The 13276-nt window shown below is 29.3% G+C and overlaps 1 protein-coding gene across 1 annotated transcript in view; it reads right to left on the bottom strand.

Annotated features, from left to right (window-relative positions):
• LOC107454021 (matrix metalloproteinase-2) overlaps positions 1-8165 on the bottom strand; it is a 54804-nt gene extending 46639 nt beyond the window's left edge. Inside the window, exon 1 of the mRNA XM_087153137.1 lies at positions 7860-8165. Within this exon, the coding sequence (XP_087009263.1) occupies positions 7860-7958 (99 nt within the window). The 5' untranslated portion in view covers positions 7959-8165. The remainder of the gene's footprint in view (positions 1-7859) is intronic.
• Between the last annotated feature and the right edge of the window lie 5111 nt (positions 8166-13276).

Genomic DNA, 13276 nt, shown 5'->3' with positions numbered 1-13276 from the left:
GCCGAAGTTTTCATTTAAATTTTTTTCAGCTTCATAAATGTCGTGCTATGAATTTGGACAAATCATAAAATAGCATTTTTGTGGCTAACAAACAATACAAAAAAAAAATTAAAAATTTTCAAACTATTTGCTTTATACCAATTTCTATAACTGTTTATTAATTTATTAATATATACTGATGTATATTCCGTTTGCAAAAGCTTAATTGAATTGTCTAATGTGTTACTTTTTTGGCGATTTTAAAACGTTCCAAACATTTTGCGTAGACATTTGCTTTAAAAAAAAAATGTAATGCAAGAAAATTATATGAAAAGAAAAAGTTTCTTAAAGTCAATTTCTACTTAGGTCAACAAAGTTATGAAATAATTAAGAAAATCTTCTCTAAATTTAATTCTAAATCTTATCTAAAAATTAATTAATTATATTGTGGGGGCGGAGTTATTCGACCATGCCAACCTACCTTCATCTATCAAAAGGTACCTCGTGATAGAATAAAGTTAGCATGCTTTATATACTAGTGAATGATGTTAAACTTTTGTAGTGGTAGTTACGCCACAGTAGATTCTATCAATATTGAATGAATGAAACAAACTGTATTAACATGCAAGTGTCACACGCTTAAAACAAAATGTATTTGAACACTTGAGTGGGTGAATAAAAAATCTTTTATGAAAATATGAAGAAGATATAGGAAGGGTGTGAACCCCGTTATAATGAACAACTCCCGGTATAGAGTAAACTAAAAGAAGCTCTTTTCTGTCTTTGACAGATTTTTTTCTTTCTTTCTTTCTTTGGTAATTTTAAAATTGTTTCCCAATAAAGGCCGTCCCTCCGTACACCAGAGGAAGAGTCATTAAAAATAACACATTTTTTGCGATTGATTTTTAATTAATTTTATATTTCTTTTTATTTAACACCAGAAAGACTGAAACTTAGCATATAACTATATTGCCCAAAAGCAGTGAAAATGACCGAAAGAATGTGTAAAGAAATGTGTTTAACTAATTTTTAATATTATTTACAGTTATGCAACAAGTTATTAGTAAACATTAACAATAAAAACATTTACTTCACTCGGAAAGAAAATATTAATCTACGCATTATTATTTGTACATTTTTTTGGGAATTAAAAAGCCGTCAAAATGACTTCCCTTAGGCAACCTAGTGTTAAATAATTTGTAATAAAAGGGAGCAGTTCGGAAAAACTAGTTACAATTGCTTGATAAAGTGAACCGAAATTTCGGCCCCTTAAAGGTTCACTATAGTTATAGTAGGAAGTACTGTAGTAGGAATCGAATAAAAAATAGTTTTAAGAAATGACATCGAAAGGTGAATGTTAATGCATCTAACCCAGGATCGTGAGTATCACGTGACCCCATTGTGGTAGGTGATTACTTTCTTGTCAAGCAATTCTTTCAAAACGCTTTTTTTCTTGAATAACTCAAGAATGCAGTTCTGGTTGGGGATAACATAATAAAAGATGCGTCACTCACAGTTTTTTTTTTTTTTTTTTTTAAGTGTTTAGTCAGTATTTTTTAGAAATCAAACATCTTATTTAAAATTTTTAAAGAAAAATCTCAAGGACATGATGGAATATTTCATAATATACAAAATATAGAAACATCACGAGAAGAATGCTTTGGTTGTTTTATGCAGGGTATCTGCTACATTTTAGATTTTCAAATTCATGACTTTCCATTCCAAGAATTTTTTTAGGACTTAACGAAGTGACTATTTTCTCTGACAAAAACACAACAATAAATTTAAAAAAGCATTATAATAACATCAATTGAAATGATAGGTGTCACCAAAACTGTTACACTCCGCATCTTCATATTTATAGATTTTAAATTTGAAAAAACAGAGAAAAGAAAGAGCTGAAGCCATAAAATAGCAGAAAAAATACAAAAGCAAATATTTTTTTTTTCTTCTTTTTTCTGCAAAATTATATTCTAAAGATACTTTTCTTGTTCATCGGAAAGGAAAGAAAAACACCTGATTTTTCTGTTCTCATTTCGGAATTAAAAAAAATTCGACGATGACTGGCTAACTTCAACTAGAATTTTAAATTGATAAAATAAAAAAATAATAACAAAAATTCCGAAATCACAGGAAGTTTAGAAGATAATTCGCTCTAGATAGGATGTTTTTCTATCATTTTTTCAAAGAATACCATCATCTTGAAAGAACACGATAAAAAGATTTTATATTTTAATAAAATAGGACTGGGAGTGGGGATTTTGTTACAAATTCAAATATTCGGAGCACCATGAGTTGTGGGGAGATTACACTTAAATAAATTCCACTTTAAAAATTAGAGTTTTCGTTTACCTAAATCCATCACTTTCCATGATTTTTTTTTTTTTTTAAATAGTGGAAATCATGACTTTTCAGGTGGGTGCGGATATCCTGTTTATATGAGAGAAAACGTTGAAAATTATTTTGAACTGTTTCGATACAGTACTTTTTATTGCAGCAGAAAAAAAATGTGTTCATTTATGAAGTTTTACGTTTATTTAAGGCTTCGTCCATAAAAAATAATTATTCGATTTATTCTCCGAAGAAATCATTCCAAAACGTTCAAATTCCCAGGGGGCTACACAGTGGAATGATTTATTTTCACTTTACTTTTCTATTCAGCGGTGGCAACGAACTCAAACAATCACTTTGAACTCTTCTTCTTTCATTTCACTAAAATTTTCATCTCGTTCCAACGGATGCAGTTGAGAGGGAGAGGTGGGGATCTTTATCCGCATCACTTCCGCAAAAGGAACGGAAGTCACTTTCTTTTTCTTTTCTTCCGCGCTTTCTCTCATTAAAACATGGAAAAGCGTCACAACCATGATCATGAAAGCGTCAAAACATTTTTTTTTTTCCCTTTCTTAAAACATAAACGTAGCTTTAGTCTTCTCAATAAATTAGTATAACTGGTACAAATTTCAAATTAAAAACATACAATTTCAAATCATACATTTAAGAAAGACAATGGGTTGGAGGCTATTTTTAGGGACGATTTTCAAGCAGACAATTAAATGTATCTGTAAATATATTCAGAGAAAAGTGCCTATCTAGAAACAATATCAAATGCGAAACAGAAGGTCATCTAGGACCTATCTGTAGAAACGCATACATAAAAAAGGAAAACAAATTTCTACTTATTTTCATTTTTGTCTCATTCTAATTTGTATAATTTTATTGGTTCTTTCGCTATGCTACAACTTGTCAGAGTAAAAATAAAAAGGTCTTTTAACGGCGCAAATGAAATGGCAGAAAAATGATTTAACAGTACAAAATTTCTTAAAAGTGCGCTCTTGTTTAGAAATATGTTGTCTCAATTTTAAATGAGCCCGTCGTTAAGGCTTTTGAATGGATACTTTGGTTAATCATGGTGGGTGCGAACAATAATAAAATAAATTCTTTTTCATAACCTCAGTGGCTTTGAAAGTCAAATATACCACGTCCATTATTTTACTTGTTTCTTCATCATTGTAATTTATATTATTACTCAAACGATCATTTGACATAAAATTTTGACGATAAATGATACGATATACAGAATATATATTTTATCAGGTATTATATTTTTATATTGTAATTATTAGATCTAATTATCAGACGCACAGCAGTTTTTTTTAACAATGACATGTTCTGCACGAGTTTATAGGCAATATTTTTATATTTAGGCATACGTGTCATGGGTTTTTTATTCGGGAGATTTTTTATATACTTCCTATTTTTAACGTATTGCATGACAATGTTAACCCTGATTGATACACGTTCATTCAGCAGCGTCAAAGCTGCATCACCTGAAGATTTTACATAGAATCTTTGAGTGCGCCTAATAAGAGACTGCATGTTTAGATAATTTATAAAAAAGGCACTTCATGCACTGGAGATGAAGGGAACAGGGTGAAAACCTCTCATGCACAGAAACTATCTTTCAAAAGCCTGTAATGTCAATGACTACAAAAGGATTACAGGAAATGGATTCTTCCTGTCCTAGGATTCAGATAATTTTGTAGTTAAGAATGTCAGTTTATGAGTTGAACAGTTACCATTGCATGAGTTTTGTATGAATGGTCTAGTCATCATGACATGAATAGTCTAATGATCATTGTTTGAGTGGAACTGTTATTATAGGAGTCCTTCAGCTATCCAGAGCCTGACAAAGGCAGGTGCACACAGGGAAGTTGCCCCGTGCCCCACATCAGAGGGCGGCCTCAATTTGTTTTAGGCTTATTTCTTTAATGAACTCTTTTTGAACGAAATATCAGTACAGTGTAAAATCCGTCAATTTTATGTTAGCTCCTTCATTCATCTATCGGATGAATACAAAAAATCTATATTTCCATGGCTTTCTAGGACGGAATTCGGCTAAATGTGTCGCCATTTCGATGGACACATTTGGTGAATGAAAAGCCTGCATTTTTACACATCGCAAAATGCGATGTGTTTACAAAAATACGGGCTTCTGATTGGCTCAAGTGAGCCATCGTCATTGCGAACATTTAGCTGAATTCCGCCTTAATGTCAGCAAGGATCTGAATATTTCGCTGCTAGATGACAAAGTGAACAATCAAGAAAACTGCATTCGGCATGATGGACATAGAATGGTCAGAAAATAAGTAAAAATGGACAGAACAATATTGCGTCAGAGGGGGGGGGGAGGACATTTATAGGTTCTAGTCCATTTTATGGTTACTTATGTATAATGAGGTGAAAAATTTAAATACTTCCATAAAGTTCAATCCTTCCTTACTGAAGAAGTGAAGCATAGGGCCCCCCCCAAGATGTTTTTGCCCCGGGCCCCCATGAGGCTAAGTCCAGCTCTGCAACTATCATTACATAATTCGTCAAATTATTATGTGAGTCATCCAGTTATCATTATATGACTCTTGTTATAACAGTTATCACAGGAGTAGCTCTACCATCATTGAATGAATCTTCATAATATGAATGAGACAGATAGTGCTGCATGTGTGGAACAGTTATTATATAAGTCATATACATAGATCACTATATGAATAGTCCAGTTATTTATTTTATTTTATTTATTTATTTTAAGTTTTTTAAATAGTTACTAGCCGTCTACAGTTTTCCACTTAACCTAAATAGAATTTTATAATTAACAAGAGCGAACGAATAATCTCTAAAATCTTATAAGCAAATTTTTTTTTTCCAACTTCCAGTTGGATAAATTTTATACAATGCATTTAAGCGAATACTTCACTGTATGCATTAATCATTCTTTCCTCCCCTGATACTACGTAATAAAAGGCACTTAACATTGTTCCTTCTTCCTTTCACGTCATTGAAACAAGGTGTACTTGTTCCAAGGCGAGAATTCCCACGGTTAATCAATTTCTTCCTTATTATTCTCTTATGAAATGACTTATTCATGAAATATTTAAGCATCATAAAAAATATTTCATATTATTTATCATAAGTTAATCTAAAGCAGTGATTCTCAACCACTGTGCCGTGGCACTTTTGTGTGCCGCCAAACTCTTAAAATGTGCCGCCATATATTAGAAATAGTACAATAAAAATTATAATGCTTTTTTTATTACAAGTAAAGTTTAAACTAAAAAAAAGTGTATAGATATATAATATTATATATATACTTTTTATAATTTTTTCACGCTTTAACCACGTGAACATCTCTTTGTGGGCGATTGTCTTGTCTCTGACAATCTTAAAATAAGAAGGAAGTGTTTAAATTGTCTTTGACACACAATTTTAAATAATGTTGAAATTAGTAGGAAATTTAATGACTATTAAAATTATTAATTAACAAAGGCTAAAACAAGCTAAATACTAACTTCCAAGCGAAAATAAAAGCTAATCATTAAAGTAAGCTATGAATTTAATAGTTGTAAAAACAAATTAACAAAGGATAACTAGCAAGAAAAATAATAAGCTAACAATTAATAATTAGCAAAAAAGTTAGTTAACAAGAAATCACAAAAAATAACAATGTAATAAAAACAACATTTAATAACTATAGAAAACAGGCTAACAATTAATAATTAGCAAAAAAAAACTGTTACTAACTAATAAAAAATTAGTCGAAAGAAATAATAATTCCCTTAATAAATGTGCCTTTGTAGTACATATTATTTTATTTCACATTCAAAATTATTATCACAAACTAATTAACACAGTGTATTATAGGTAAGTAAATAACTTTAAAATTTTTTTTTTTCATTGTGTGCCGTCAAATTTCGAAATCGTTAAAAGTGTGCCGCAACAAAAAAAAGGTTGAGAATCACTGATCTAAAGAATTACAGTCCCATATTATTAGATGCATCATAAGATTCCATGTAAAATCTTAATTATACTCTATACAGCATTATTGTTTTGACGCATTTGTTTACTCTCTCCTGCATCATTAACATTGTAGGTTAAAAATATATACAAATTAGGAAATATATAAGAAATCTCATGAATAAAAACCCATAACATAGTTGTTTAAGTATTTCCTATCAAGGCGGTGCAAATCATGTCATTATTAAAACGGTGCATCTCATCATTATAATATATAATGTTTGATATAATAAATAGTCTCATTTAATACACGAACTTGCAAACCGATTTCAGTCGCTTAAAAACAATAAAACTGTATAGAGTATCACCAAATGCATCGAATAATTCACCCTGGCCAAATTATTAGATTCATTATAATTATAATACATCTAATAATTGGTCCTGTGCAAAAACTAATTTACCATTCATTTTTTCAGAAATAATTAGCATTTTGATTCAGGCTTGACTTTAAACAAATTAAGAATTTTAAATTTAATAATTAGAAATTAAAATAAATTATAGTAAAAAGTAGCGGGTGTAAAAAATCATCGATTGGTGAAATCGATTGAGATAATTATAATTATTTATTGATTGATTTTATGCGCTACATGATTGATACGCTACAATTATGCTCTACATAATTGATGCACTACATAAAGATAAATGCTACATAATGATATATAATTTTTCCTTTCATCCAAAAATGAGCATCATCATCTTTCCATATTCTCATTTATTGCCCCCCGAACTTTTAGTTTGTGATCAATTATTTTAGCTACTAAATATTATAGATAGTGAAAACACAATCGCTCTGAATTATGGATGATATAAGTTTTATTGTTATTATTATTGCTGTTGTTTGTTTTAATAATAACGCAAAAACTTTAAATCAAACTTTTCGGAACTTTAAGAGTACAGCGTTTTACCAAAAGTAAAAGTACAATACAAAAATAATTTATGCGTCTTTATTGTCATAATTCTTTTAATTTTTTTATTTATATATTATTATTCTTTCTTTTTTTTACAATTTTATAATTAAGTGCGAAATTTGTAATTAATATTCCTGTTAATAATTAAATGTCATAACATTTAAGAACTGTGTATACGTTTAAATTTCAATGTTATCAAATAAAAAAAATCTTAAATAAACTTTTAAAAAATAAAAATTATTTTTCCCTTTTTTTTTTCTTAGTTTACCTTTCTTGCAACAATATTATTTGTGTATTTAAATTTTTTCTGCTATTTTAAGCATACAGAAGTATTTTATAGACTTTCCTCATTACTTTAATTTTAAATTAAAAAGAACATTCTTGCTTATTTCGCCAAAATAAACAGACTCCGTTACAGATAAACAACAAACAACGTTAACAAGAAAGTGAGGATATAATCGGTACCAAACGTATAAAGTCGGCGAAAAAAGAAACTGTCGACCCTGAAACAGGTCAGTAGGTAAAAGATTGATAAAAAAAAAAACATGTAACTATAAAAGGTAAACTTAAAAAAGCTGCATAAAACAAGTCAGAGAATTTTTAAAAAAAAGCGGTTATAGTTACCGTCACAGGTTTTCCCTCAATTTTTTGAAGCAGTAATGTTCCAAGCAGGGCCGCTAAGATCAGCCATGTCCCGGGGGTCAGCCCCGGTGCGTTAATCATCCTTCAGAGCCGCCCCAGTCAGGCTCCGATAGGGCCTACAGGGCGGCTACCATTTCCTTAATTGTAACCAGTTTCAAATGAATATAACTATCCAACACATGTCAGAATATGAGAATGAACACGAATGAAAACAAACATAACTTCTACTTCGAACAGCAGTGTATCGTCTGCGACTGAGGGAGTTGCGTGAGTTGTGGAAGGAAGACCGTTTTGGATTGGTTGGCGAATTTAGGGGGGAAGGCGGGCTGGGGGTTTCCTCATTACTCCTTTGTCTGTGTTTACAATTCCCCTCTCTTTCATTCCATTTCAGAAGTTCTGAATGAGGAAGGCGCGTTACCATAATTCATGGTGCGTTGAAAAATCACAGGTAGTATGCAAAAGAAATACAAAAAATTTGAATCTATATGTAGAATAATTACATTGGAAAAAAGCAGAAGCGTTACCATCATTGGTTTAATCTAGTTTCCTTACTTCAAAAACAAATTTTGTTTCAAAGAAAACAAATTATTTACATGGTCCACGCAAGTTTTTATGAGCACTTCTTTTTAAAAACTCTTTAAAAAAGTTAATTAAAAATAGATATCGAGAATACCATTAAAACTGCACAATTTAACAAAACGTCTTTTCTAAAATTGGATCGATTTTTTTTTTTTTTTTTTTTTGCCATTTTACTTTCCGGTCAACTTATTGATGGAACATCATTTAAGGGGTCACAGTACCCAAAAAATGACAAAAATACCAAAATTCTTTTTATTGCTTATAATAAAACTTCAAAGTATTTCAAATGTACAGATAAAAATTCATCTCTCTATCTACATTTTTAAAAAAGTTATGAATGATTTTAAATTGTTCTAATACAGAAACTTGCTTTGCTGCCTGACTTTAAAGTGCTTTTTCGCGTAGATGATAATTTTGTGTCTTAATCTTAATTAAATCCCTAAGGAATTTTTTCTATTTAAGATAAAGCTTTGAAGTAAACTTTTTTATCTTGAGTATAATACGCTTATTTAAACTGTGCATGGAATAAGCATGTTATGAGGTATTACAATTTTTACGGCATGTTATATATACCTAACAGGAATTTTTACCCTTTTTTTTCTACTTTTTTACAAAATAATCTATAAAAAATATTCTAATTGATAAATCAACAAATGAATGCACAAAATTATTAAGATAAATATTGCAAGCACTATGGGAAAAACTTTTTTTGAAAATATGTAAAAATAAGAAAGCCTTAGGGATTTAAAAATTTAGAATTTTTTCAACTTTTTTTAAAATTTTAAAAAAATTAAACAGTTTAATTACTTTTTGAAGATAAATTATTGATTATAACTTAAATGAGCATGTAAAGCATCCTTAAAATGAATGATTACACCTTTATTTTAAAAAATTGTTGCGAAGGTACTGTGACCCCTTAATGACTTAAAACTAATTTAAAAAAACTAAATATTGCAGCAACAAAACAAACAAAAAAAGCTGTATGATTCGGCAAAACTCTGTCATAATTGAAATTTTTCCATTACTTATTTTGCCATTTTGTTTTTCAATCATTTATTTATTCCTTTTTCTTTATGTAAACCTTCTACTGTTAATAATAAACGGTCAATCCTAATTAACAACAACATGAATAAAACAAGGAAAAATAATTATAACAAAATAGTTAAAAGAAAACAGCATATATATATATTATTTTGATTAATTTACTTTTCTTTATTTTGTTTTCCGGATTTTTAATAATTTTGTTGTTAGATAAATGAAAAAAATATACATATCATTTTAAATACTTTTGAAAGATAATTTTAAGAATTTTTCTTCTCTTGTCATTATTTTTTATTATTTTGTCAATATTTTAACTTATATATGAATAGTATATGTCCAAATTATTAGATGCACTTCTAAGATAATTACTCTTTATTGTTTTCACGCTACTGAAACCAGTTTCACTTGTTCGTGCATGAATGAGACGATATATCATATAAATTCAACGATTGGATACATGAGATGATATATCATTTAAATAGAGATTATATCAGGTACATGATAACAATGAGATCCAATGATTAGAAGCTTTTTTAATAATTGCATGTTTTGCACGTGTTTATAGGCAATACTCTTATATTTAAACATACGTGTAATGGGTTTATATACAGGATATTTTTTATACACTTCCTATTTATTTTGAAGATATTGCACTACAATGTTAACCAAGTGATACAAGTAAAAGTGCTCAGGGCCGTAACTACGCCGGGGCACCGCCCCGGGGCCCCGACGGTCAAGGGGGCCTCATATGAAGAGACCACATCATGTTTTTTTTTCTTCAAAATAAAGCACTCTTATTATATATATGTAGGAAAGAAATTGCGTTAAGATAGTGTTGATGAAAATTTTCTTTTTTGTAATAGCGTACCTACTATAACATAAAGGGAAGGGTAAAAAACGGTAGAACACCTTTTCACAAATTATTTCCCTTTCTTAAAAGAACAAACACGCTTTGCAGAGAAGGGGAAAGGCCACAGCTGCATGGCCCAGTGGCAGAGGGCCCCTCTAAAATTTAGATGATGGGGCAAACGATGCGTTTCACCCCTCCTGAAATTTAGACACTCACAAAAATAAAGTCAAGTAAAATCAGTAATTTAAAATAAAGGATTTTTTTCAATTTTGAAGCTATTTTTGAAATAGAAAACTTTATATTCCTCTAACATTTATGTGTCTTGCCTCTTCTGATATTTAGTTATTCGCCAAGACGAAGTCTAGTAAAATAGGTAATTTTAGAGGAAAAAAAAGGCTATTCTTTTTCAGCTTTGAAGATATACATCAAGTTATTCTGTTATGGGCGATTAATATGTTTTTTGACTTTTGAAAAAGTAAAGTAAAGGTAGAAAAAGTATTTTATTTCCAACTTTTACTCTATTTTCTACCGAAATAGTAATGAGGGGGCGAACATAGTTTTTCGCCCCTTCTGAAATTTCAAAGTGTTAAAAAATAATAAAAATTGGTAACTAAAAAAAAATGTTATTTTTGAATCTATTTTCCAAATAGAAAGCTTTATTTTCTTCTGAAATAAAAGTAAGGGGGCGAAAAATTTGCTTCTCATTTTCTGAAATTTGGACATTAATAGAATAAAATCAAGTAAAGTTGAAAATTTTCACAATTTCGACGATATTTTTAAAATAAAAAACTTCATTTTCCTCTTAAATTATAGTAAGGGTATAGAAAACTTTAATTTCTTCTGATATAAGGTAAGGGGGGCTAAAAACTTTTTGTATCTTCAGAAATTTAGACATTTGAAATAATAAAGTCCAGTAAAATTGTTTTTTTTTTTAAAAAAAAAAACTTTGAAGCTATTTTTCAAAAAGAAAATTTTATTTTCTTCTTAAAGTGAGGAGGTGAAGAATATACTTCACCCCTTCTGAATTTCAGACATTCGCAAGAATAAAGTCGAGTGAAATTTATATTTAACTCTTATTTTCGACTTTAAAGCTATTTTCCAAAATTGAAAACTTTAGCCTCCCCTTCCGAAAATTTGACATTCGCAATAATAAAGTAAAACAGAATTGAGAATTTCAGAAAAAGAAATTACTTTTTTTCCCAATTTGATAGCTATTTTTCAAATTGAAATAGAAATCGCCCCCCAAGAAAAATGCTTCGGTTTTGTTTCAATTTTTTTCTACATATTACAAGTTTCAATTTATTAAAAAAATTTAAAAGAAAATCACGAAAAGAGAAGAGGAGCACATCATAAAAAAACATAACAAGTGTTTAGAAAACTAAAATAAGCACCACTGTTTTGCATCCTGAAAAATGCATTCTACACTGAGACTAATAGATATATTTGAAAGCATCTTTTGACTGTGGGTGGTATGAAGGTGTTAAAACCTTCATACCCCCCACAGAGTTGACCCACAGTTATCTGACTCCTCAAAAAATAGCCATCTCCTTTTACACCATGGGAAAATGACCTTTTCCTTCTTTAAATTGCCTTAATCATTTTTATGACCCTGGGCTCTTTTGTGCTTTTATAAAATGTCATATATTTACAGTACCATCTATATGTCCCTTAAGTTGTCTTAAACTAGAAATTATCTAGATGTTCTAGGAAAACAGATGTAAGCTTTTAAGGAATCCAAGGGGATGACTCTTGTTAACATTTACTTAGGTCATTTTGTCAAGAGATTTTTTCTGAGACAAACGTAAAACGTTGCAGTTAAATTCCAGTTTTTAACTCATTTAATTGCGTCATTTAAATTAACCATTTTTAATTGAGATATAAATTTTCTGTTACCTTTTGTTTTGTTCAATTTTTGAAATTAAAATTTAACTTCAATTAAGAGTTTTTTAAATTATTTGCAACTTCATTTTTTCAAACATAAATCGTGATATCAATAATTCCCATTCCTAATAAAAAATTTCTTTGGAAAACAAGAAAACCAAATGTAAATTTATTTATAAGGAGGTAAGTAAATGTTTGCATTAACTCATTTAATACATTTAAATTTTATATTTATATACTGTTAGAATTCTAGATTTATACCTTGTTAGATTTATACCTCTTTATATTTAAACTTTATTGATTTCAGTAAAGCCTTTGATTCAGTTAAGAGAGAGAAATTATGGGAAATTTTATCACTTTATAATATACCAGAGAAATATATTAACATAATCAAAGATATGTATGATAACAGCAAAGCATGTATAGAAGTAAATGGAGAATTAACTGAATTCTTTTTAGTAAAAACTGGCGTGAGACAGGGATGTGTTTTATTGGGATTTTTATTTATACTGGTGATAGACTGGATTATGCGAAACAGCTTGAAAGATGAAAAAAGAGGAATAAGGTGGAATTTCACAACTACTTTAGAAGACCTTGATTTTGCTGATGACATCGTACTTATTTCATCCAAATGTACAGACGTTCATCTTAAAACAGACAAATTCAACAAATATTCAAATAGTGTAGGTTTATTCATGAACAAGAAGAAAACTAAAGTTATGAGAATAAATCAAAAGAAAAATGACAAAATTAAAATCGAAAATCACGAAATAGATGACATAGAGTCATTTAGCTATTTAGGTTCTATTGTAGATAAAAAAGGTGGAAGTAGTGAAGATATTAGACAGAGAATAATCAAAGCAAGAACATGTTTTAAGGGATTACATAAATTTTGGAGAGAGTCAAATATTGAAATAAAGACAAAAATAGTTGTTTACAAAGCTATTGTTAGAGCAGTACTATTGTATGGCGCAGAAACCTGGAAACAGACTAAGATCGAAATACAAAAATTAGAAACCTTTCAAAACAAATGTTTAAGATTTATTTT

This window comes from Parasteatoda tepidariorum, chromosome 1, assembly GCF_982258835.1.
Source record: "Parasteatoda tepidariorum strain Cologne lab strain chromosome 1, Ptep-v5.0, whole genome shotgun sequence".
NCBI lineage: Eukaryota > Metazoa > Arthropoda > Arachnida > Araneae > Theridiidae > Parasteatoda > Parasteatoda tepidariorum.
Note: the sequence above shows the minus strand (reverse complement) of the source record. Positions and strands in the feature narration are given on the sequence as shown.